Source organism: Harpia harpyja, chromosome 12, assembly GCF_026419915.1.
Source record: "Harpia harpyja isolate bHarHar1 chromosome 12, bHarHar1 primary haplotype, whole genome shotgun sequence".
Lineage (NCBI taxonomy): Eukaryota > Metazoa > Chordata > Aves > Accipitriformes > Accipitridae > Harpia > Harpia harpyja.
Window position 1 is genome coordinate 40,384,773 of NC_068951.1, and position 22,059 is coordinate 40,406,831.

General features: G+C 40.6%; 1 protein-coding gene across 3 annotated transcripts in view; it reads left to right on the plus strand.

Annotated features, from left to right (window-relative positions):
• GOLIM4 (golgi integral membrane protein 4) overlaps positions 1-12,199 on the plus strand; it is a 34,873-nt gene extending 22,674 nt beyond the window's left edge. For all 3 annotated transcript variants that reach the window (XM_052803679.1, XM_052803677.1, XM_052803678.1), the window contains 9 exons: positions 1,080-1,247; positions 2,029-2,361; positions 3,537-3,775; positions 4,979-5,058; positions 5,535-5,647; positions 6,852-7,019; positions 7,724-7,792; positions 9,818-9,898; positions 10,261-12,199. In XM_052803679.1, coding sequence (XP_052659639.1) covers positions 1,080-1,247; positions 2,029-2,361; positions 3,537-3,775; positions 4,979-5,058; positions 5,535-5,647; positions 6,852-7,019; positions 7,724-7,792; positions 9,818-9,898; positions 10,261-10,413 — 1,404 coding nt within the window. In that variant the 3' untranslated portion in view covers positions 10,414-12,199. The remainder of the gene's footprint in view (positions 1-1,079; positions 1,248-2,028; positions 2,362-3,536; positions 3,776-4,978; positions 5,059-5,534; positions 5,648-6,851; positions 7,020-7,723; positions 7,793-9,817; positions 9,899-10,260) is intronic.
• The last annotated feature ends 9,860 nt before the right edge of the window (positions 12,200-22,059 follow it).

Here is a 22,059-nt window from a genome sequence, read left to right on the forward strand (position 1 = left end):
GTCAATCTGTAGCACTGTGGATATTGTTTTGTATGAGTATTATGCATTGTACATCAATGCATCATGCCTGTCTGCTGTACTATTGATTGCTATGATACCACATAACACACAAAATGACATACACAGTCACTGAGTGGAAACTGTAGCCCTTTTTTAACCTGAATTTTAAAAAGGATTATGAGATACACCTCTGACTTCAAAATGGGTAGTAAACACACCCACCACCTCCCCTGGAGCAACAGAGAAACCCTCTCATGGGGCACCACCTTTTGTATATGCAGCTAGTCAGCTTTTATAAATCCTGTCCATCTCAAAAATTTTACTTTACGGGATAATCTTTCTTGTACGTCTGCTGCAGAGACAGGGACTGGTGTACCAACCAGTCTGGATTCTCACACTGCAGTTTAGAGCTTTTTGAAAGTATCCTGATCTTGTACAAAGTTAAACAGCAAATCAAATTACAACATTTTACTATTGCATTTCAGAAAGACTTTAGAAATGTACATTTTCTCTCTTCTTTTTCTTTTTTTCCTTCTTTTTTTTCCTTGCTTTTCACCAACAGTGTACTATGACTTCCTTTGCCTCAGTTCTGTACATTGGCTGTTGTCTTGTGTAACACCTGTCTAAATGTTGAGGATTTGGTGTTTTCATAATGTGTATATATACTTTAAAACTACTGTTTCTGAAAGAACTGCACTTCTTTCTACCAGTAAAGGAGAAGTTGTGGTGCTCTCGATTTCCCTCGCTTTAGTCTGCCAGGCAAACTGCATCATCCCCTTTTGACAGTTCTCCTGCTTGGCATGAATAAAACAAATCTTCATCTTTGTCCCACAGAGATTTTTCTAATATACTTTGTATGCATGTGCACTTTGGCTGAAAAGATCATGATGAATCAATGTTATCTAGCGTGTGGAAACAACCAATTTTAAAAGCTTCCGTCCCTTCTCCTCCCTGATATTTGCTCTAATGTGAATATTGAGTCTCTCTACTATGTGTCTTGCCAGCAAGTTTACTCCAAGGTGACTACGTTTTGTTAAGAAATTGATTTGGACACACTATAATTAATGTGTTGACTTTAGTCCCAGGTGGAGGAATACAAACAGTTGAAGGACACGCTCAACAAAATGCCAAGTTTCCGACAGCCTGAGAAGTTAGAACGACCAAATGAGCAACCAGACGTGCGAGCACCGTCTCCCCGCAGTGACCTCCCAATGCACCATGAAGCTGTGGCTGAAGAGCAGAAGGAGGTATAAAGTACTCACTGGCTACAGAAGCTATAAGAAATGGTTCTTATTCAGCAAAATACTAGCTACATGCTTAAGTTCCAATAGAAGTGTATGTTTAATTGTACATGTTTTTCAGTTCTTGAGTGAAGTAGTAAGGAACAGTTTAATCTTATTGAGTAGTGGAAAACTATATTCATGATGACCTTTTCTCACATGACTATAAATGCACTTAAAACTGATTTATGTAAGCTGTTTTAAAAAGTTGCTAAAAATCTTAATTTTTTGAATAATAAGTGGTCTCTCAAATTTTAGATGACTCGTGGAACAGAAAAGTTTTAACAAGTTCTGAAGAAATTGCCTTTTCACATGTTTTATAAAGTTTCAGTGGCACACTTAAGTCAGTATATTTAAAATTGGCACACTATCCATTGTTCAAAAAGAAACAAACAGAAGTTGTGGGTAAAGTCTAGAAGTTAAAATATTAGTTGTGGTTTTGTTTTACAAGAGTTCTTGGCCAGCAGAACTTACAGGAAATAAACATACAAAGCTTCCTTTGTAGATATGGAATTGTAATGGTTTTGTTCCACTTCAGATAAAACGAGGCTTAATCTTCTTTGTGATGCAATTCTACAACACCTTTCATAGGAGGGGTAGCTCGTTCCAAAGCAGGTATTTGGCTCTCCTGACAACAGCTTCACTACTGCAGGCTGGAATAACCGCATCCATATCTGGTCCTTGGCTCTCTTGAAAATATGAAATCCATAATATCTTCTGCACACATAATCTTGTGTATGTTTTGCAGAATGAGAAGCCAAAAGAGAGAGAAGAAATAAATACCCAGGAAAAAGACGACAGAGCTGAGCCTTTTCATCTGCAAAGAAGAGCTAACGAGGGCCGGCGTGCCAAAGAACTAAATATTCAGGAGCAACAAGAAGCTGGAGAGGATGATGAGCAACGTGTTGATCAAGTTGAAGAGGAACGCAAAAAAGAACTTGAAGAGGAAGAAATGGAGCAGGCAGGTCAGCCTGAGCACTTGGAGGAGGAACAGGATCAAGTACCAGAAGAGCATGAGTGGAAAAAACAGGAACAGAAAGAAGAAGAAACGAACATGTTGGGTGATCACCTCCATTCAGAGGTATGGAGCTCTTTTCTTCTCTACTAATTTATTAGATTTGCTGTTTAAATGGAGGCATCTCTTATCATTGCTGGCCCTGTATTACACTTGCCTATTTCTAGGTAAAAATCAGTGTCATGTTTATAGAAAATTTGGGATTCAAAGCACTTGGATGCATAGGATTCAGGCTCAACTTCAGCACACACATACTGCAGGGCTTGCCAAATGCAGCTTAATGAACATTAATTCTGCTGATAAAAAGCAACAGATGGAAAAAAAGAGCAGTCAGGTTGAATCCCATCTCCTACTTTAAATTTGAGGCCTGTGGTAGCTGATGGGAAGACGACAGAATGAGACTTAGCTTCAGCACTTTGGAGAGCTGTCCTGCCTTACTAATTTGATGCATGTCAGCAAATTGCAGTGTGTTTCCTTGTCAGATACAACTACCTTCTGTAAACACATTTCCATCTAAACGTTTGCTGTCATTTGACAGGAAATTTTAACTGCAAGATGAACATGACTAAAATAGCCAGGGGAAATCAGTGCGCAGCAGTGGCAAGTCTTGGTCTATGCAGCTCTAAATAAAACCAGCAAATCCTGGATTTACATTCTAGATCAGATCTCCAGTGGAAAATACATTTTACTGATCTCAGTTTAGGCTTTGCAAACACTCTTATAGCAGATTAATTGTATAACTCCAGTGTGACGAGAAGCCATTGTTGAAGAGATGCAGTGGATTACAACAGCAGTAATAAGTTAAGCTGTAAAACTAGAGTTAGTTTTAAGTTACTGCTGGCTGTAGAAAATGTGCAGTGTCTCACTTAAGGCTCAAAGCAACCCCTGCTGAAATTACCAGTTAAATCAGTGGAAGCTTATTCGCTGTCTTAATTGTCAGCCATCAAAACTTCCTTTTACTGGTAATACATTGGGGCATTTTATTATTATTGATGTGTAAGAAAAGCATGGCTTCTCCTAGCATCTCCTCTTCTTTCCCCATGTCCTCCACAAACATACCAACACTTCCAGTCTGTGTTCAAAAAAATAATTAAATTTTAAGCAGAGACAAGAAAACTTAAAATAACTTTGCTGTAATTTTGCCTACTGCATGTAGCATCTGTCTTGTCACAGGTTTCTGCATGCTTGTTTCTGATCATTGAAATTATGATTAATCTATGACTAACACATTTCTTTGACAGATAACGTCAACAAAAGCTGTAACAAAAAGACATAAGCCAGCTTATGAACAACAACTAGAGCAGCAACAGCTTGCAGCCCAAAGAGCAGAGGAAGCAAATCAGCTACGAGAACATCAGGAATCGCTACACCAGCAAAGACTGCGAGGACAGCTATTACGGCAGCAACAGCTTCAAGAAAAAGAGCTTCAACTGCAGAAACAGGCAGAACAAGGAGAAAAACTCTATAAAAACCAGCTAAGGTTAAATCCTTCTACATGAGTTTGTCATGCTCTGTGCTCTAGGTTTTATGGCTTCCACCATACCGCCTTTGAAAAGAGGGTGGTTTAACACTATAAACCTAGACTGCCCATAAACTAAATTCAGTGAGCCTTATCTCCTCCTTTCCAAGGATAAATCTGATTGCTATTTTAAGGTTTTTTTCCTCTTGCTATGGAAGCCTCTGAAGTCTGGAGTAATGAGCGTACATTGCCATGCACCTCCTTGGGAGAGGTTAGGGGCTTCTGGCATACAATGTCCCTTGTCTTAAAGCTTGCTTTAAATTAGTAATTACTTTCTGCTAAGCAGCAATTATGATCTCTTCGTACTGAGGAGCTCCAGCATCAGATATGCATTAAGTACCTAAGCTAAAGTTCCTCTTAAATGTGAGATGCTGTTTTTAAGTAATTCCATGAGGACTTTCTGGACAAGAGTGACTAGCGTTATTTGCACTGTAGAGACAAAAGCATGATTTCAGGAGAAACCAACACCCTGTTAGTGTCATAAAATTATTGTGAATGCAGTTACATTCATGATATTGTAGCTTCTACATGCCTTTTACCCTCCCTATCGTATTCCCTTATGCTTAGTTTAAAATTATTAGTGACAATTTTTTGTCTTTTGGAATCTTAAGCCCATTGAATTTTCTTTGCTGAAACATTGAAATATTAATTATTAACTTGACCCATGTTCTAGAAGGATTTTGGTATGAGAGCACCTTTCATAAATTGCTAGTCAAAATACTAGTCCTGCAAGAACAACCACACAAGTAAACCCCTTTGAAGATGAAAGCTAAAACTGCATATTCAACAGAATAACTGATCCATGTAATCTGTCTTTAAGACCTTTTATCTGAGAGGTTCTTTGCTTTCAGTTCATAGTATTTGTGCTTTGATTATGGAATATACCAGCTTAGGAGTTTTGAAAATACAAAGCAGATCCCATTGATATATAGAGAAATACAAGCACAGAAGTTAGTATAGTAGGACAAGAAAGTCTTTGTTCTATGAAGTTTATCTTCTTTCAGGAAAGGTGATGTGAAAACATACTAGGTAATAGAAAGCTAAACTGGCACCCATTCCGGCAGGAGCTGGGAGGGGCAGAGATGCAGTAGGATGGTTTGTTTATTAAAGCAAAACCACACTGTTTTGAAACCAAAATGATGTATTTGCATTTAATTTTCTTAGCCAACAGGCTCATTATGATAACATGGACCATGATATTGTACAAGGGGAAGAAGAGCAAGGTATTCAGGAAGAGGAAGGAGGTAAGATAAAATGTATGTCCCTACCCTACCATGTTCGCAGGTTCCCTGTGAGATTTTAATATTCATTTCATACCCAGTTTGGATTCAAGTGAAATATAAACTCACAATTTAAAATCAGAAGCTCACATAACACTGGTTGAACTGACTGAAATACAGGAATTACTAAAGATCATATCCACATTCCTGAAAGGAAAAGTGTCCTTGTGATTGAGCTGCTAGGATAGGGCTTTGTGGATCTTGGTTACATTCCTGGCTCTGCCTATGATTTTGATTGATCTCTTCAAATTGTATAATCTTTCACTGTCAGTATCCTACTAGCAGTAAAACAATTCTGTTAGCATTATATGTTTAGGTAGGCTCTTTAGGTAAAAGCTGCCTACTGCTAAAAGCACGTATGGAAGCTAGTATATAGGAGGCTCTTAAAAAGGCTAACTAAAAACTGCTGTAATACAGTAATAATGTCAAAAATTTGTCAGCTTATGAACGTGACAACCACCACCAGGATGAAGGTGAAGATGATGATCAAAATAATCCAAATGAACAGCAAGAACCAGAACATCAAGAAGAAAATCAGCAGGCTGATGAATCAGTGAGTATGAATTAAGATGCTATGGATTGCAGTCGTTACTGAAGTGAAAACCCAGAAGTCTCATCTAACATAATTGCACGTTACAGAAATAAGATGAACCAGAGGTCTGCTAGGAAGACAAGTTTGACAGTTTAAAACTACATCTAAGATCTATTTAAAGTTGTCCTTACTGATTTGGGAAGAACTCAAAAAAAGCTTCCTTGTTGGAAGGAAGTTGTTTTTCTACATTCCTTTGATCCGTGCTTTAGGTGGTATAAAAGATTTGGACTTAGCTGGGACTTGAACAGATAAACTTGGATTAAAAAAAAAAATAACAGGAGTAACTCCTTGGTGGTCAGTCAAAAAGAGAGGTGACAGTATTTTTATGCTATGAGTAGTTAAGAGGGTAAGAGCCAACAGAATAGCCACTGAAACCAGCTGGAGTCAGTACAGAAGTGCAAGATCTTGAAAGAAGACATACCTCAGCACTGAACACAGCCATGATATTGATTGCAAAGAGATCTGGATGCAGGAGATTCAGTCCTGCACCTTCCCCCAAGTTCCATCTTAGTTGGCGTTGTGGAACATAAAGCATATCATCTTTACTCCCTTCCCCCTCAGCAAATTAGAGTTGTATAGTAAATATTTCTAAAGGATCTTTAACTTGTCAGCTATGAAGATATCAGAAATGCTTTTACTGAATGATAAGCAGAAAGAAAATGCTCATTTTCTGAATGGCAAAGTATGATGAAGAGCAAGTGTTGTTTTCTTTTGTTTTATTATAGACATAGACAAGGTCAATATTGCAGGACAGACTGGTACAGAAAGGTCACATCAGCTCTTTTGAGCCCTGAGCATTTAAACTCTTATCTTTTTTGCACCTGGTCTTATCAGGCATTGTTGTTGTCAGATAGTCAGTAAACAAAAGGAGTTCTACAGCCTATGTGAAATAAGTAATCAGATTCAGTCCGCTTTCTAGCAGATACCCATACTGCAGTTCTGTCTGCGTTCAGTGCTGAAGTACTTTTTCTTTCAGGAGCTGACACTTGTGGATTGGCTAGGGTTTGATCTACTGACCCCTGACACCTGTAGAGAGGTTCCAGCTGGTTTCAGTGGGTGTGGAGTTGGCTCTAACATAGCTCATGCTAGGGGTAGCTTTCAAGTGAAATGGAATTTGACTGTGAGATAAAAGTAAGTATTTAACATTCACTTCTGAAAATTACAGAAGGCAGCCATGGAAGATGTGAATCCTGCTGATGACCCCAACAATCAGGGAGAAGATGAATTTGAGGAAGCTGAGCAAGAGAGAGAAGAAAATCTACCAGATGAAAATGAAAAGCACAAGCAAACCAGTCAGAAGCAAGGACATCCAGGAATGGAAGAGCACCTAGTGGTCAGTAAAGGGAAAGGAAACATTTGTAGGTTCTCTTTAAGGACAGTTTAGCACAGCTTGGTGAGAGAACACTGAACTTTGACTTCTAAAGATCTCTTTTAAGCCATACTCCTGGTGATACACTGGTATGTCTTTCATCACTAGCTCCAGTCAGTGAGGTTCTGTAGTGTCATAGTTCAGGGCCCGTGTTTTACCTTCACACAAGCCCCTGCAAGAACACCCATTCATACAATCATGTCTTTGCACAAATCCCTTCTGTGCCGCTTCCATGCCATCAACGCTCAATCAACTGTAAGCAGTGGCATCACTTTCCTTCTATGGCCATTCCAGTGAATGCTGTGCATTTCAACCATGTTTAAACTGTGAACTCCTCCAGGGAGAGAGAACCTGTATTTTTATGTCATTAGTCTTTAATGGTGTGACTATTTCATTGTCTTCCTGCTTAGTATGGAAAGTCTTGCTTTATTCTGTGAAGTGATTTTTATTATAATCATTCTGCTGTCTATTTTTTAATTTAGGGCAGTTCTAAATCATGTAGCCAGGCTATCATTAATGCTAATGAAAGCACTATAACTTCTTATGCTATTATTGTTACTTTAGCTTTACATAAAGTTTTAGTTCTGGAACAAGAAGCTTTAACCTTCAGTCTTCTAAAGCTAATAGGCATGCACACAGAACTGAATTTTTATACGATCTTTCTGCAGATGGCAGGAAATCCTGACCAGCAGGAAGATAATGTGGATGAACAATACCAGGAAGAGGGAGAAGAAGAGGTAAGAAAACAGACATAAGGCATATGTGGACTCAGGTAGCATAGCACATCTCCATTCATGTTCAACGTTGGTATCTTTTGTAACTGCAAGATGAAGCCAAATCACTTTGCCTGACTTCGTGAAACCTAGGAAGTCTTTGCCATTACTCTGCTGTCCACTTCTGGACACATCTAGTATTACTCATATGCTGCAATCCATTAGTCTTCCATGCAACATGGTATTAATTGTGCAATAATTGAAAAGATTAAGCCATTCACAAAAGGAAAAATTCCTGAAAACCTCAAGCCCTCTGCAGGTCTCTAAAAAACCCCAACTTTGCATCTCTAATCGCACACTGCTGTTCTGGGCAAACTGCTTCCTTGGCCAGTTACTTGCTCTTTAGCTCTGACTTTGATTTATCCTGCTAAGCAATCCAAGTTCTATAAACCCCTACTATTCGTGGAGTCAAATAGTCAGGAAGCTCTTAGCACATTGCTTTGAACTGGAGGAGAAAAGGAGGGGAAGGGACTTTTTCTTTTGAATGTTGAATGGCATGCTCATTATGCATGTGCTAGCATAAGTTGCCCTGCAGTTCTTCAATACATACCTAATCAATTGCTATTTTCTACTTCATACACAATGATTTACAAAAAGCAATAGAAACAGCTACTCATTACTCCCTTATGGGGAACACTTTGTCTAAATTAGCTGGTACACACTTAGAATTCACCAGTTCAAAATACAGTAGCTTAAATCAAATCAGGTCATTAGGAACGGGGAATAGTTGGCCTTTGGCAACTGCTCATTGGCTTACAGGAAGTAATTTAATACATGTTTCATAAGGGACTATGACCAGCATGCTTACTGGAAGTATTAAAGAGTGAACAGTGATTGAATGAGCAATCAAGAAAGAGTTAAGATGCTGTAATCAGGAGTAGTCTCTTTAGTAGGTAGACTCAAATATTATACATTGCTGTTGTTCAGATCTTTCCCATATATCGCTCAAAGCAATCCAGGTTTGATGGCTGCCCTTCTGCTGGCAGCAATACCTAACCTCAGAGAACTTGTTCACAAGCAGCCTTGTCTCCGGTCCAAAGTGATTGCTAAATATACTCTCCTGCTACCGATGATGTTGAGAAGGCTGTTGCTGCTGTTGTTCAGGAGAAGGTGATAGCAGCTGCTAGAGGCAGGGAGCCCTGTCAAAAGCAGCAGTCTCATCCTTGCTCTTTGTGGCAGCACTGAGTGGTGAATGCTTCCCAGCCAGGTGAAACAGCTTTTTTTTTTTCCCATGGGGACAGCTGTATAGCCTTACAGAAGCATCTTACCCAGCTTGCAGGACACCATTTGGAACAGATATGCATAACAGCATTGTCCAAAAGAAAATCAAGTTTACTTCAAAAAGCATGCCTCTCTCAAATCCATAAAGGGACATGGAAGCGAGGGAGAGTGCTGACATAAAAGAAGTGCTGGATCAAGATCTGAACACCTGGAAAACAGAGTCAGTGTGGCCTGCTCTCTTCAAGGATAGAGTTGGAAGAGATTATTCTTCACTCCCAGTCCCCCCTTGCTCCTTTGTGGTTTTCCAGGAGCAATTAGCAGAAGGATCACTCAACTGCTGGGAAAATGTGGACAAAGTTACCATTACATACCTACCTTGCATCTCAGAACTGAAATAGTTCTAGGAGTCCGGGGGGGGCGGTGGAAGTGTCAGTAATGACTCTTTGCTATGTCACAACAGTCTTACCATGAAGGACAAGGAGAAGATAATATGTATGTAAAGTTAAAACATGGAATGGAAATCTAAATGTGTTAGCTGTGAAAATTGTAGTTAAAAGTTAAGTACGGTCTGAGAGGAAGCAAGTTTCCCAATTGTTGGGTGGTGGTTTGTTGGGGGGTTTTTCCTCCTTTAACCTCTCCATGCCCTCTCCTCCCTTTCTTTTGAATCTTCATTCTGTGAAAGTGTAGCTGTGAAAATGTGTACATTTACACCACAGGCTACTTTTTTAAAGGACATTAAAATACACAGAACATGTCTGTGCTTTGTAGATCCAGGAAGATTTGACTGAAGAGAAGAGACGAGAACTGGAACGCAATGCTGAAGAGCCATATGGTGAAAATGATGAAAATGTAAGTACTGTGTAAACCCACAAACTCGGTGACACGATTAAACACTTAACATAACTGCAATCATGTCACAGTGACATTATGTAATAATTGTTGTAGCTTGCTTTCAATCAAAGACCTTAAAATTTCATGCTGTCCCAACTTCCTTTTGCTCATCCTTCCACCCCCACATCAATTCTTGCTGCCTGGAGGACTTTGAAAAAATCTTTTCCTGTTTCTGTCCATCAGCACTAACAACCCCAGCTGACAGTCATTTTTCCTTTTCCTTAACTTCATCTCATCACCCTAAAATAAACTATAAGGAAACTGGCAGTTGCACTGAATCTGTGTTTTGGGTTTTTTTGTTTCCCCCTGCCCCCAATCAGGCAGATGAAAAGAATAACAGAGGGGCAGATCAAGAAATACAAGAAGAGAACAATCAGAAAGAAGTTCATGAAGAAAATTATGAGGAGGAAGAGGAGGAAGAGGAGGAAGGCCGAGCTGTTGCAGCAAAAACTCGCAGACGAGGGGAGATGTAGTCCTCTTTTTTTTTTTTTAGCACACAAGTTCCTGTGTTTTGGTTTTTTGGTTTTTGTTTGTTTAAAAAAAAACACAACTTTTTTAGGATATTTAATTTCCAAAAAAAGTTTGTTTTACACTTTTTACTTTTCTATTAGATGCTCTCATATGTTTATATGAATATGGTATTTTGATACTCTAGCTTAGGATTTCTTTTCTATTAAAACTGTACATAAACAGACATCATAGGTTTAATTTTTTGTAATGCTGGGCATGTTTTATAAAGGCCATCTTGGAATACACTTTTACTTTGTCCAAGCCTGACAGAGGTGTTGGGTCTAATTTCAGATACATTCAACACTTGAGGGAATATATCTAGTGCCTAAACCCAGTTGACATTAGTCACACCAACTCTCATTGTCTTCCTTGACACAACTTTTATGACTAATGGCTGGCCACACTACCCGTCCAAGGCACGATCTGCAGTGCTCGTAGAGGCCCAGGGGTAGTTTCATTCATTATTATCTCATGAGATTCTTCAAATCCTTGAAGATAAGCACATGCCTAGCAATCTGCAGGACCAGGCCTTTTATGGTGCAGAACAGTTATAAAATATGCAAGTTCTACAAGCCTTCAAAATACAGCCAGGTTAACAGCTGTTAATTTTGGCAGCTGTTTATATACAGTTAAATTATGCATTTATTTTAATGAGCATACCTAGGTACTTTAATTACATGCACTACATAGCAGATAATGCAAATGGTGGTATGCCGAGATGAGATGCGAGCTAGAAACCAATTTAGACTTGAAGATCCGTTATGCCAAATCAAAACACTACAGCTGTCACATGAATGAAGATTTACAGAAGGAACAATTTTGTTGGTCTAGTTAATGTATAAAATGTTTGACCGGAGAAATATAACTACATCACCTCAGTGACATGCTTTCTGGAAACTGTAGAAAGAGTTAAGGCACGTTAACTGAGTTGACATGATTGGTGCAAGATGTTGAATTAAGGCCTTTACCTTCTTTTACTTATTTATTTTTAAGTCTATGCTGGAAGGATTTCTGTGTCCCCTAGTGTGAAAATCAGACTAGAGACTAATCCTACAGAAGTTTTTTTGAACAGCAAACATCTCTAGCACTGCATGCCAAAACGTAAGGGGCAGGGGGGGAACCACACAAAAATTGTGCCTTGGTAGGCTACTATGAACATAATCACAGTGCATGAATATATACAATATTTGTATTGGTACAGACCCTAGTTATTTAATATATGTTAAAAGGAGAATGGGAATCTGGATTTCCTAGGCTATGCCCCATTGCTGGAAATGAGGCGCACAGTAGCTCCCCGTGAAAGTGTGTGTTAATATATAAAAGGAGAACATTTGAGATTTTTTTCCCTTTTTTTAATGATGATGCATAGCAATGTTTTTAGTTTAACTTTTTATATGAATGTAATTTAATTCATTTTTCTACTAACTCAATTATATTATGTTTTATAGTTGGTTTCCATTCTTTGCAATTTTCCTAATGTCCCAGACATACTGCTTATGTTTCATAGGGATATTTTTGTCGGCAAGTACTTTGGGTTTTCTAGTTACCATAAATCAGATTTACCTTATGTATAAAAAAAGTTTACGTGATACTGTAAAATGTATAATATGTACATAATCTTCAGAATACAATTATTTTGGTAAATTGGCCTGTATTTTTAATGTCACAGTTGCAGTATTTAATTATTTGAGGCATAATAAAACTTGACTGCAGTCAATAAACTAGAATATAGTTACTGATCTTTCACAAGTCTGATGGTTTGTTGTAGTTACCCTAATGATGTGTTCATACTCAACAGAGCACAGTGGAGACGGGCAGAGAGCGGGAGGGAGCTTGGAGCCACGGTGGCATTTTCAGGGAAGTGGAGCAGGGTAAGGACCAACATTAGCACTAGTGGCACTTTTAGCATTCTGTAGATGTGCTCCTTAAATCATTGTTGCAACCGAGGTCCTTCTCCAGCTAGGGCAATAACGCATCTTAGCCTTTTTTATCAAACACGGGTCTGTGAAAGAGGAGGAGGGAGAGCCCAAGCCCTTTTGTGCACAAGCTTCTCCCACAAATGGGACCCGTTGTCCTCTCTCCTGCCCACCCCATGGTGGGGGAAGCCATCCCTGCTGTCCACGTTGGGCCCACTCAAACCGGGAGAAGAGCCCTTCCTCCCTGGCAGAGGAAGACTACTAACTCTGAAGGTACAGGTACATACCAGAATACAAAGGGCTCCGTCTTTTTCACAGTATCTCTCGCACCTATAGCAAGCCATACACTTCAAGCATTTACATTGATGCATACAGCATTGCCTGTGGAGACACGGAGAACACAAGACTCCGTTCTGCCCCACTTACAGTGTGGAAAAAGCCACTTCCAAAGTCATCTGCAGGTACAAGCGACCTACCAGCACAGCATCTTTGCACCAAAATAAGCTGCTGCTTACTTCTCTCCCTTTGCTTCAGCAATTTGCTGGCTGCAAATGAAATTAAACAGGTGCTCGCGTGTTCTGCTGGCTTGTGGGCCCTGCTGTTGCCCAGGCCCCTGGGCACAGAGCATGTTTATTAAGCAGCTTTGACAATGTCCTTTTGTTTACTGTCAGGCTGCCGGGCTTCACTTGGATAACTTGTGGCTGCAGCAAGAGCCCAGAGAGACAACAAAACTCTGCCCAGAACGAGAAGCTGCAGAATAAGGGCTCCTATTGTGCGTTGTACGAGCCAGTATTCACAGCGGATGCAATATTTACTTCAGCAAGCATAACAAGTTCACATCTAACATGAATAGGCCAAGAAAGTCTTAATGAAAGCCTGTTCTGTCCTTAATCAAGGGCCTATTCACTTCAGACAAGAGTTACTTGACTGAAGATCAACTTTCCAAGTAAGACTTCAGGCTTGGCTGACAATAGCAGCGTGTAATCTCCGTAACTCGCCCCAGCCACTGCTCTAGCAGTGACGGGTTGTGCTTTCCCACAACTCCCCGGCCAACGTTGCTCCCTGCCAGCGTCTCAGGCTTGGCGTGTTTCAAACCGCAATTCCTCGGTTCTTCCAAGGACCTTTTTGCAAAGGCTAAGGGCAAACCACGCAAGACCTTGCCCGACTGCCTGCTCTGTAGCTGCTCAACCTCAAACGATTCTGACCTCTTTGCCCGACACGCGTCGCTTAGTGCCAGACCTTGCGGTCCCATTTGGTAGATGAGCTGGTGGTGAAGGCGGACCCATGTGGCTGGTCCTCATTGCCATAGGATGTCTTCTGGGATACAGGGAATGCTGAATGCTTTGCTAAATCAAGGAATTAATGCGTTCATGTGACCTAAAAATAAACTGGAGATGGTCCACTGCTCCAGCCTTGTGGGCGTACAGAACGAATGGCAGAAGGAAATGCTCTCGGTTTTACTGCTCACAGAGCACGACTCCCAGCGTGATGCTGTGGCAAAGAGTCTCCCACACCAACAGAGTGAAAATACAAATTCAAAGGGAAAAGTTACATCACTTCTGGATTTGGCAGCAGCCAGACAGCTATTGGCGTACTATGACCAGGTCTAGCAACCACTCATCAAAATATTGGAGACCGTTCAGGGAACAGGGTGCAAATAATGGGAAAACTGGGCTTATAGAAAGAAAGTTCATGCTACAGTTAGCTCGGGAAAGAAGTGATCATGGGCTAGGAAAACGCACAGAGGCAACCACCTGATGAGACAGGGGTCCTCAGCCTCCCAGAGAAAAGCAAAAGAAAATCCCACAATAAAATTCAGGCCAGAAATACAGCATACATGTTTAGTAATGGAGCTAATCAGGGATTGCAGCAATTATTTTACAGGCTGTGATGAATTCTTGATCACTAGACATCTTTTAAAAGTCTTTCTAGTTCAGCCCCAGCTTGGGCATCATGAGAGAAGTCCTACTGCCTAGGATAAATTGAAAGGTCAGTCAAGAGGATCATAATAGCATGCTCTAGCCATAAAATACATGAAGCAATAACACTCAGTGGAAAAAATAAAATCCAGTGGAATTCATTCTGTAGGTCAGGAAATCTTCCAATGGATCAGATACAATATCTCACCTCAGTAAAACAACCGCTCCTTGCCACATCGCCTTTAACAGCTCTGGGTACATCAGGGAGTGTGAAACCACTTGCAAGCTGAAAGCCACCACGCACCATCAGGGACCTTCTCAGCACCAGCGTGCAAACAGCACACTTTGTGTCCGGGTTTTGTCCAAATTATGAAATGCCAGCATGCTAACCTATGGCTTGATCTAACCCAGGCTGAAACGTGAGTTCGATAGCTGTACTTTAAAGCAAACAGAAAAAAATCACTGTGACTAGGAATGAAACACACAGATACACTTGTCATTGCAGTACAAACTAGTTTCTGGCAAGTTTTATCCCCTTTTGCTGCAGCTTTTCATGACAAAGGAGCTGCAGAGCAGTCATTGCTAAAAATGACCTTCACTCAGCTTTTCAAGTCTGAGCACATAAAATGTGTTTACTGTGTGCACAGAACTTCTTACTTAGCTACATGCAGAAAATAAATTATATCATTACAGCCAAAATGTTTGCAGGGTGAAGGGAATGAGAAACCCAAAGCCACATATCCAGAGCAAGATAAAAAGTTGCCTCCATACACCTGACACATCATCAGCCTTCAAACAAGTTTCCTTTCCACAGGTCTTGCTTTAATAGTTCTTGCTGGTTCAAATGTAAAATTATTCATTATTTTCTCATCATTGTCACTTCTAAAGGGAATAAAAACCCAAATAACTTTGCCATATCTACTAAGAAAGTAATTTTAAATTTTTATTAGAAGTTCAGCATATTAAAGGTATTTATCAGCTCTGTTATAGTCAGGGATTCAGCTGACCAGATTAGCAATGCCTCTGCTTGTTCCTACATGCTGAAATGCACAATGGAAAATTCACAGGCATGTTGTTATCATTAACCTATGAATCCTTGAAACACAATCATTGCATTGTAATAAATATTTTCTTCTCAAAGCTTCTTCTAGCTGCAGATCTCAAACCATTGTAAAAAAAAAAAGTGTTAAACCCTATCTTAGAGAAAGGCACAAAGGCAAGGCAGCGCAAGAGGTTTGGAAAAGGTTTTCAAGAGGAAACCTGAGAACAGAGATTAGATTGGGCCTGAGTTTAGCCCCGGACTCCTGCTGTACCTTCTGATCGTGATCAGAAATATTAAACCGTATCTTCCACATGTTTCCAGGCACACAGCAAAATGCTTTTATGACTTCAAAAAAATATTTTGCAATAGACTTTTGACCTGGGGTTGATCTCTCACTATTTTAGTCTTCTAGGCCTTGCTTGTTCGAGTTCCTGGCCTCACTTTGCATCACCTCTGACATCAGCTAGGGCCTACGTGTTTCCTTAGCTCCATATCTACATTTCAACTACACAAATTAATGCTCCACCAAAATTTCAGAGGTGGCAAAACCATCAGGACATTTTTTCCATCACAAGCGCTATGTACGTCAGCCACGTAGGTGACCACAGCATCACAAAATGCCTTGAAAACACTCACGCTGCCCTCAAAGCCAGAGGAGCAGATCCTCCAGCGAATGTCCATCACAGAGCCAACTGGCTAGAAAAGCTGTCATTTTCAGAGTTGCCTTTAGTGATTAATTGACACGATTTCCAGCGTTTTCATAGCCCTACAGACTTTCACAGGATGCCCACACACAGCTTTGCTGCTTCCAGTTGGGTAGGAGTCCCCTTCCCAACCAACCACACCAACGTAAGAATGCTGCCTTGCTTGTGTATCTGTGCTAAACTTGTCCATCACTAGGTACCACTTACATACAACAGCTGGGAAATACGGTCCTTTCTCCTCAGCGCTTCTTTTATTTCATAAAATAAACCATTACTGCCTGCAGAAAAATTCAGCCAGTTCCATTCCTGCTGCCCATCACCCTACCATGGTCAGTGCTTGATTGAACTGAAACAACTTTGACTTCCACAAACACGCAAGTCACAGGCACTGGTAAAGCTTTTGAGGCAAAAAGAAAGGACTCAGACTGACTACAGCAGGAAACAGCTCAGCCCTTAGCGCTTACCAGAGATTTCTCCCCTGCCACCTAAACTCTCAGTTCATTTGTTTCTCCATTTGAAAATGGGCCTCCAGAACAGCCATCAGTCACCCTGAGCAACGAGCACGCTCATTTTGCAGTTCTGTGGGCAATGCACTCGATCATCACGCGCCGCACAAAGCACGGGCAGTTCTGCATCCCTCTTGGGTCACTCAGCCTTTGCGATTCCCTGGTCACGTTTTATAAGGAAGTGCTATAATGGTGCTTTTTAGGAACGACACTCTTCTGCTCCAGGCTGCAGGAAGAAACAAACATCTCCCTGCATTGAATACTAGAGAAAAATCAGTGTCGGCTCTGATCAGAGGTACACAACAAGCTGTTCTGCAATTCCTTGATGGGTTTTTTTTTGTCCTTTTCCAAGGGGGAGAAGGCAACTGTAAGGATGTGCTTGCCGAAAAACCTTCTGCGTGAAGAAAAATTTCATGGCTAATGATCAGGGTTGAGCTCTCGGTGTGCCACAGGTCAGAGCCTAGCTGTCAAGCAAGCCACAAGCATTGTGATAAATTAGTTACCGTTTCCTAAATGTTTGTAGGGTCTCCTCAAGTCGTCAGCATTATGCAGGAGGCTCATGCAAATCTTCCTCGTGCAGAGGGCAGGGTCAAAGACTGGAAGCAGACGGCCAGGGCTGGCCCAGCAGTACCTCCTGCTGGGGACAGCGATGGCGAGAGATGTGGCTCCACAACCTCTCTTTTCTCAAACAAGCAAAAATATCTACCAAATAACCTGCTGCCATGGAGGCAGGATTAGGGGATCTCATGCCTCAGTGGTCAAATAAATTGGAAGGTCTGCCTTTGCATTAGTATTTCTCTAAAGGCTGCTGGGTTTTACCATGAATTTGCATAGCGTCCAATGGAAACGTGCCTCTCCTTATCAAGGATTTTGGTTTATGTCACCAATAAGTTAGCACAGTTTCTCTCCTGAAAGAGTTCATATTCATGTCAAAGCTGACCATTTTACATTTGTCCATGGGTGCAATTAAGACCTTAACTATGAATTGAAAGAGATAAAAAAGGTGAGCTTTAATGAAAGGTTAAACTTCACAGGGAATTTTATACTGCCTTATGTCAAGGGAACAAAAAAAGTCCTAGATGGCATTTTGGAAAAGGCAGCATCCATAATTAATGAACAAATGGTATTGTTAGCTGTTCATCAGAATAAAATAGCCAAAGTTGTGCAAAAATGAGATTATGAAATTAATTCACAGACTACTTGGGATACATTATTCCACTGGTGTCAAAGAAAATGGCAAGACCTGCAGTTTCTCCCTGACCTGTAGAAAAGACAAGCTCAATCTTTCCTGGCAGGAGCTGCAAAGTAACTTTCTAAAGTAGTAATCGTGGTGAATAACCCAGGTCAGCCCTGTACAAGATACTCCTGATTGCAGAAGCCCCGAGCTGTTTGTGTACAGGAGATATTGCAAGTTGAATGCAAACAGCCCTCCCAGTGTTACAGGCAGCCAATTTTCCGGTCATTTATTGTGACAGGTGAGAAATGAGATGGCTCATATACAGTAAGCTGAGATGGTTTATAATACTAAACAACGTCCTCGCACCCAAATAAATCCTACCTGGATTTAGCTTTGCTAGTAGTTTTATACTGTAATGCCAAAGAATAAAAAAAACAAACCAGGATCTGGGAAGACATAGAAGGGATCAGAGTACTTATTTAGAAGTTGGTGCAGAGCACAAATGGGAGGTGGAGTATTGCCAGACACCTTGGCACACCTCAGAATGATCTATTAAAAGCAATAGTGGTGCCAAAGAAAACTGCTGTATTTCAGTCACAGCTAACCAGGGCCTGTGCCAGGAAATTGATATTAAAGAAAGATTAAAGGAGTTTTCTATTTCGCCACAGGAATAACCAACAGGTATTAGAAATGAACATATGCAAATGCCTATTACAGCAGCTACACCTTGGACAGCTTAAGAGTGACCTCATGGCAAGTATTGGACATCGCAGTTGTTTTATCAGCCACAAAGGACAAGCATAATTCAGCACCAGCCGTCGTGCCGGAGCACCTCTGGGAAGCGGGGGATATTGAAGGGACCCGAGGGGCTGTGCAGAAGTGGAATAACTGGAGCCATAGCCAGGGTTACCGTGCCAGAAAAGGCGGAGGGATGAAGGACATAAAACCCACATGACACCAGATTTCATTGGCTCTAGCATCCATGGAGCAATCTGAGCTACCTTGAAATTATACAGGTATGTATAAAGAATATGCAGGTATACAGAAATATATATTACATTAAGAAATAGTTTGCACCAACTTGTGTCTACCTGAACTTTGGGCAAAAGGCGCCTGCAGATGAGCTCAGTTCCGAGTTTGCAGCTACTGCCCTTCTCCTGCAATCTGAGTTAGACCTTTATGAATATCTACTACGTACCAGCCTCTTCCACCGACCGAGCAATAACGTTATGTGGCACAGAAGAGGCAACTGCACTCCTTTACACAACTTGGGCTTCCAAATGCTCTAGAAGACATGGAAATGGTTCCACTTGTTTTACTGATATGTCAGATGGCCATGTTATCGTATTGATTTGCTTGTAAAATTAGAGAAGGTGGTGCGATAACTAAAAATGTTGAGATGTTTCCAATCTCAAGATCAGTATTTTGATCAGTTTTAAAATAAATTTGTTGAAAATAATGCTGTAATTGAAGAAAGTCTTCGCAGAAGTGTTATAATTCAGTGATAAATGAGCAAAGCCACAAACCATGTTATTCCTGAAAAGCCATTGACATTTATTCTGGAGAAAGTTTCTTTAAAATCAGAATATTAGACAACCCGATACCCTTCTGCAGTTTGAAAATACTAGAAGAGTTACTTAGAAAGGAATTTCACATTGGTGTTTTTGTACAGAGGTTCATAAACCCTTCCAGGAGAGATATCCAGCTCTGCTAGTCTGAAAACCGAAACACTAAGAGATCATGTGGGTTATTTGGTGGTTCCATTACAAAGCAAGGTGACTTGGTGCAAGTATGAGGAAAGAATATGTCATAGCTTCTAGCCTTGCTTCGATTTTCCATATTGATTTTGACTGTAATGTAATTAGTAGTTCACCAGGTTATTCTGCATGGTGGTTCCACACTGTCAGACATTCCCCTTAGGGCTTGTCCTCACAGCAAATGTCATTAAATTCACAATTTACCTTAGTGCCTGCTACACTCCCTGTCCAGACAAACCTTCATGCCACATTGCTTCAGTTAACACGAAGAACTGTTGGCCTACCACTACTTAAATGTGACACAGCACCGTTTTCCTGTCCTGTCTCAATCTGGTTTTATTTATACTCTTTAGGTTTCCTGCCTTTAACAGTTGTTCTTAGGAGGACTGGGTTTCCACTTCTTCATGTAAATGCACACAAACAGCACTGCTACCTCAGGTCTTCCCCTTATGTACCAAGCTGCTTTGTTGAGTCTTATGGATTGAAGCCCTTTGCAGGTAATGTCTCCATTAGATTAACTTAAACTCAAATTTTGAGCTGCACATACCTAATCCACATTGTTAGTGGGCCATCTGCAATATCAGAATTATAATCAATGTTGTAAGGAGTGAAGGAAAGAAGTGAGCATTTTTGTCTCGTTTAATAGCAAATGCTTTGCATCTCCTGAACTATAAAGGTCATAGTATGGAAAAAGAAGAGATTATCTGAAATTCCTCTGTATCTTAGGAAACTGCTAAGGATTCATGGATAGTTCAAGGAGCCCTGGCTTTTCTAGAAAGTACCTTGGTTCTCTTTGGTGTGCTACAGATGTGGATTTTTTTTTTTTTTTATACCAGGTACAGCATCATAGATGCATGGATGAAGATCTAGGATGGGTTGACTGTATTTTAAGCATCGGGGGGGGAAAAAATAAAAGATCACCATTGGTCTTTCTATAGGGCAATCCCACACCTTGCTCAGTTGGTTTATATGAACACAGGACAACTGCAATTTCACAGATTGCCAATTCTTTGTGATTCACATTTTCTATAGCCAAATACACATTTACACAGAACCTGGTCTGCATGATTTGCTCCTCCTGCATAGTCTCTTGCTCTGTTCACAGGCAGCTGAATTTTGCTACCACATGCCTCTTGTAGAAAGTAGTACTCATCTTGAGTAGAAGTACAGAGTCAGGTTCCAGCTGTCAGAAGTTTTTGTTTCCTCGCCTCCATAAAATGGTATTTTTCCTTCTGATGCTGTTTTCTTGGGATAGTTGTGCCCAGAAGCCAAAGCAGCTGCCAGGTTAGGTTTCCAGGGGACCCTGCAGACCCTACCTGCCCGTTTCTATTTACCATTCACTCAGCCACCAGTTAACACCCCATCCGTACAGCCACCCAGCAGTGCCTTACCATTGCAAGCCTGGTGGGAGCACTGGGATTTGTAACACGACAGAGTGCAGCCCTTCCTCTCTGCCTCCGAAACCCACAAATTTCATCACAGTGAATGCACACAAGGAAAACACAGCGAAACAAAGAAACAAAGCTTCAGCCCTCCCAGGAGGGCCTTGGTTTGTTCAGTTCCTTCTGATTTCATAGGGAGATAAAGGCCTTTCACATTTTTGTATTACCAGACCCGTATTCAATAACTTAGCTGCCAGCGAGCAAACTGCATTCATCCTCTGCAAGACAGGACATACATCTAACTGTCAGAGACAGAAAATGCTAAACTTTTACTAAATTTTCCCCATCCCTCACAAGATCTAGGCCCGTACAGGTATCATCTCTTGCACAGTACCGATACAAATTGATTGTTATATCATCCTTTTTTATACAAATCATTTACTATGTTCTCAAAAAGTGACATAACACTTCATTACTTCCCATTACCAACAGGTCGCAAACATGCTAACAGCCAAGGTAATACAACACCTAATAAGAAGATTAAGTAGAGAGGATTTCTATTTAATATTGTATTAGCAATAGCAGATACCTTCCCTGCCCATTCTAACTCCCTCACAGGATACAATGTCCACACTTGTAAGGGAAGCTTATTGACATCTGATCAGTCAATAAATCTGTTCTTGTTTTTTAATGACCCCAAGAGTTGTTTCCACATGCTCACGTAATCTTACCAACAATTTACCCTCATAAATTAGTAATTATCTTTAGAGCCTTTTAAACCCTAGAACCTGATTTAGCTCCTCTGCAACAATTCTCTTCTAATTGTAAATCAAGACTTAGCGCAGAGCAGGATTAAGCCTCACCAAACTGAACACAGCAGTGCATAACAAATAACTGAGAGAAACAGAGACAAGAAGACTCCTTCTGTGCACAAAACCCCTCTGACATCTACAAAGAATAGCAAAAAACCTTCTCAAAGGAAAAAGGATGATCCCAGAGTTTGGACACTAGATTTGGGATAAGTGGGTTTGAGTCTTTGTTGCTAAATCCTGCACATGATATTTGCAATTAGTTTCCCTTCTGTGTTTCAGTTTTCTGTCTGTGTAAATGGGGAGGACAGCATTTTGTTATCATACGAGGACTTGATCAACAATATATTAAAGATTCATATATAAGTGCATTAAAGCATCCATGCTATGCTGATGT